Source organism: Myotis lucifugus, unplaced genomic scaffold (genome assembly GCF_000147115.1).
Source record: "Myotis lucifugus unplaced genomic scaffold, Myoluc2.0 scaffold_44, whole genome shotgun sequence".
NCBI lineage: Eukaryota > Metazoa > Chordata > Mammalia > Chiroptera > Vespertilionidae > Myotis > Myotis lucifugus.
Window position 1 is genome coordinate 6037457 of NW_005871092.1, and position 3164 is coordinate 6040620.

At 48.2% G+C, this 3164-nt stretch overlaps 1 protein-coding gene across 2 annotated transcripts in view; it reads left to right on the forward strand.

The window, feature by feature from the left end:
* The first annotated feature begins 682 nt into the window (after positions 1-682).
* The window catches only part of TRUB1 (TruB pseudouridine synthase family member 1), a 22530-nt gene continuing 20048 nt past the window's right edge, over positions 683-3164 (forward strand). Inside the window, exon 1 of one of the 2 annotated variants that reach the window (XM_023753396.1) lies at positions 683-951. In XM_023753396.1, coding sequence (XP_023609164.1) covers positions 696-951 — 256 coding nt within the window. In that variant the 5' untranslated portion in view covers positions 683-695. The remainder of the gene's footprint in view (positions 952-3164) is intronic. The other variant, XM_006088152.3, reaches the window with a different exon arrangement.

Here is a 3164-nt window from a genome sequence, read left to right on the forward strand (position 1 = left end):
CCGGCCCGGCGACAGGAAGAGAGAGTCCCCTCCCATGGGAAAATCCGGCTTAAATAGGGGGGTGACGCAAGGGGATTGTGGGCCCTGCCGATTGGCCAGGCGTGAGCCGGGTCTTGTTACACAGGATGTGGTCATATCTATGGCGCGCACTTTCCTTGATTGTCATTGGTTAGTTTAAAATCCCGGGCGCGGCCAGCAGAGGCCTGGGCTTCCGGGAAGAAGGCTACACGTGGCCCCAACATGGAGGAGATGGCGGAGAGCGCATAGCCCTCACCCTTTCAGGTTCTTCACAAGCCGCAGCAAAAGTCAGAATTTTAAGTTTTCTATTCTTGGGTGCTGGGTCTTAGTTAAGGGCGACGGGCAGGTGGGGTGTGAAGACATTCCCCGCCGAAAATATACACAGACTTGGTGTTTGGGTTCGACAGCTTAGCTCTTGCGATTAAAAATGACACCTACGGCACCGCACTAACATTCTCTAAGAAGCAAACGAGATTATAGGAGAAAAACCACTTACTCCATCACAGCCCTCAGAAGGCACAGCCGCCTCTCAGCCAGCGCAGGAAGGCCATGGACTACAATTCCCAGAAGCCCTTGCGACCCACCCACTCGGCAGCACAGCTTCGGAGTCGGGCGCGCTCCTTGTTGCGTCATCCGGGTGCGACTGCAGATACAAAACAGACCGGGGCTGCAAAAGCATGGCCTCTGCTGAGGCGGCGGCGTTGTCATCGTCGTCGTCTTTGGAAACAGATTCAGCCCCAGTCCCTGAAACTGTAGGAACCGCTGCAGCCGCGGCGGTCGCGGCCGCGGCCAGGATGGGACCCGGAGCCAGGGTGTCCAAGGCCGCTTTGGCCACGAAGCTGCTGTCCCTGAGCGGCGTGTTCGCCGTGCACAAGCCCAAAGGGCCCACTTCAGCCGAGCTGCTGAATCGGCTGAAGGAGAAGCTGCTGGCAGGTACTGCAGCCCGGGTGGGGGCCAGGCGGAGAGCGGGAGCCACAGAGAGCACCCTGGCGTCTTGCGCGTTCAAGGCTCAAGAGATGAAAGGAAAGGGAGAATGTTCGCTGCGTTAGATCTGGACAGACATCTGGGGCATCTCGGGCTTGCACTCGAACGCCTGTAGCCTAGTTGGCAGTTGTCTCTCTCAAGGGAACGAAACACAACACAACAAAGCCCACGCGTACACAAATACACCCCGGCACGTGGCCATGCAGACCACTGTGCTGTAATCTGACCCTGGAGGAGCCTTCGGTTCAGTTCACGTCCGTGAACGCCACCCAAAGGAAGCACTGACTCTATACCTCCCAAGTTGCATTGAAGATAATGTTGGAAATGCAGACACGTGTTACTTTTGTTAACCAAGGTTTAATGCAGAGGTTTTCACATAGCGGGCATAAGAAGTACTTAGAATCCCTTGTGCAAGTACAGATTCCTAATCCCTGCTCTCCCAGAGCTTGTAATTCTAAGGATTGGGGTATTTTAAACGATTGCTCCGGGTAATTCTGGTGTCAGTAGTCTAGGGGCCACATTTTGGGAACACTAACTATAACTTGGTCACTTCTGTAGGAACATTCTTTTTGTTTGCTTTGTCATACGCACATTTGAAAAGCCTAAAGGTTCTCTCAGTTCATCTGCCTAGTAGTTCATTTCAAACAGTGGCATCAAGGAACCTTAGTTGTTCATTGGACACCTTCAATAAACCCGATCTGTGTTAGCCTGTAGGGATGTGAAGATGAAAGTTACTGTCATCCCTTAACTGAGCTGGTAGCCTCGTAACTTCTGCAGCCTTTGGTGGTAAAACGATTTCGCTAGATACGTGAGGCCCTCCAGACTTTGGTCCTGGCTTGTCTTTTCATTCAACCAGTGCAAGAACTAACTGTCTTACCTTGTTTCGTATCCCCTGGCAAACTTCACACTTTCGTTTAAATGCAAAAACAAATTATCCTGCTAAGAATTTGTTCGTTGAAACATACACTTACAGATTTAAATGTTTATTGGCAATAGGTACCCTCTTGCAGATGTTTAATTCCAGTTTTATATCGACTCCTTCTTTTGTTAAACTGTCCTTATACTTTTGTTACCTGTAGGGATGGGTGACAAAGGAGATGTTGAAAGAAGGAATTGCATCAAGGGCAAGCTTTGTGGAGTTGTTTCCTTTCAGCAGAATTGCTGCATTCATTTGGCCCGACTTGTTAGCTAAACTTGAAGGCTTTTTTTGACCCTCAAGGTAATGAATACCATTCTTTTCCTTTGACAGAGTTCTGATAGGATCAAAGCCATATCCTGGCTTTCTGGTTAATCTGCCTCCAAGAACTGAAGTTTTTTCTTCTTGAAACTTGGTTAAAACTGATGTGTCAGGGCATTGCTGGATGTGTCAGTGGCTTCTGCCGGAAGCTACTCACTCAGATATAGACATTCTCATTGCTACTCTCCATTTCTGTATTGCTTGTGATTGGCCTATTCTGTATTTATATTAGCTAGACCAAAGCTTCCCAAAAGCATTTCTGACTGGCTGTTGTAATTACCTGGGACGGTTCTTAAAGAGACAGATTTCAGGGCACCATAATCTAATGCCAGCTGGTTTGACAACCCCAATCAGTGATCATGACCTCTGTGTATTAACATTCCTTGCCTTTCCTTACATTGATTCATGTCACCCTAAAATCCCTGCTCTTCTTTGTCTGTTTGACTCTTTCAAGGCCTGAACATCACAATTTTAGGCTAGAAAAGACCTTACTAAATATTCATCCATGAATGGTACCAGTGGGGTGAACCAAACTCCAGTATAGTAGAGTGGTATGTCTTCAAACTTGAAAGAGGTAAATTTGGACACAGAAGGAAGACAGTAAATTTACAGGCCTTTCTACTCCAAGGAATGTCAAGCTGAAAAGAGAAAGAGTTCCCCAAAAGGCTTCTATAAACTCATGGATGAGAGATCCCTAACAGGTTGTAAGTGAAAGGAGAAGAGTCGGAAGCCTAGGTCAGGCCTTACAGGTTTATATGAAAGCAGACAGCCATGCCCTTCCAAGCGTGGTGGTGTCATACTCAGGGAGTGGCACTAAGACTGTATCCCAGAAGCCACGGTTCTGTCTCAATAGGGTGGTAATTATGTGGTAAGGCTGAGCAACCCAGCACAGTTTTTTTGGCTTCTCCACTATTGCTTTGTTTTG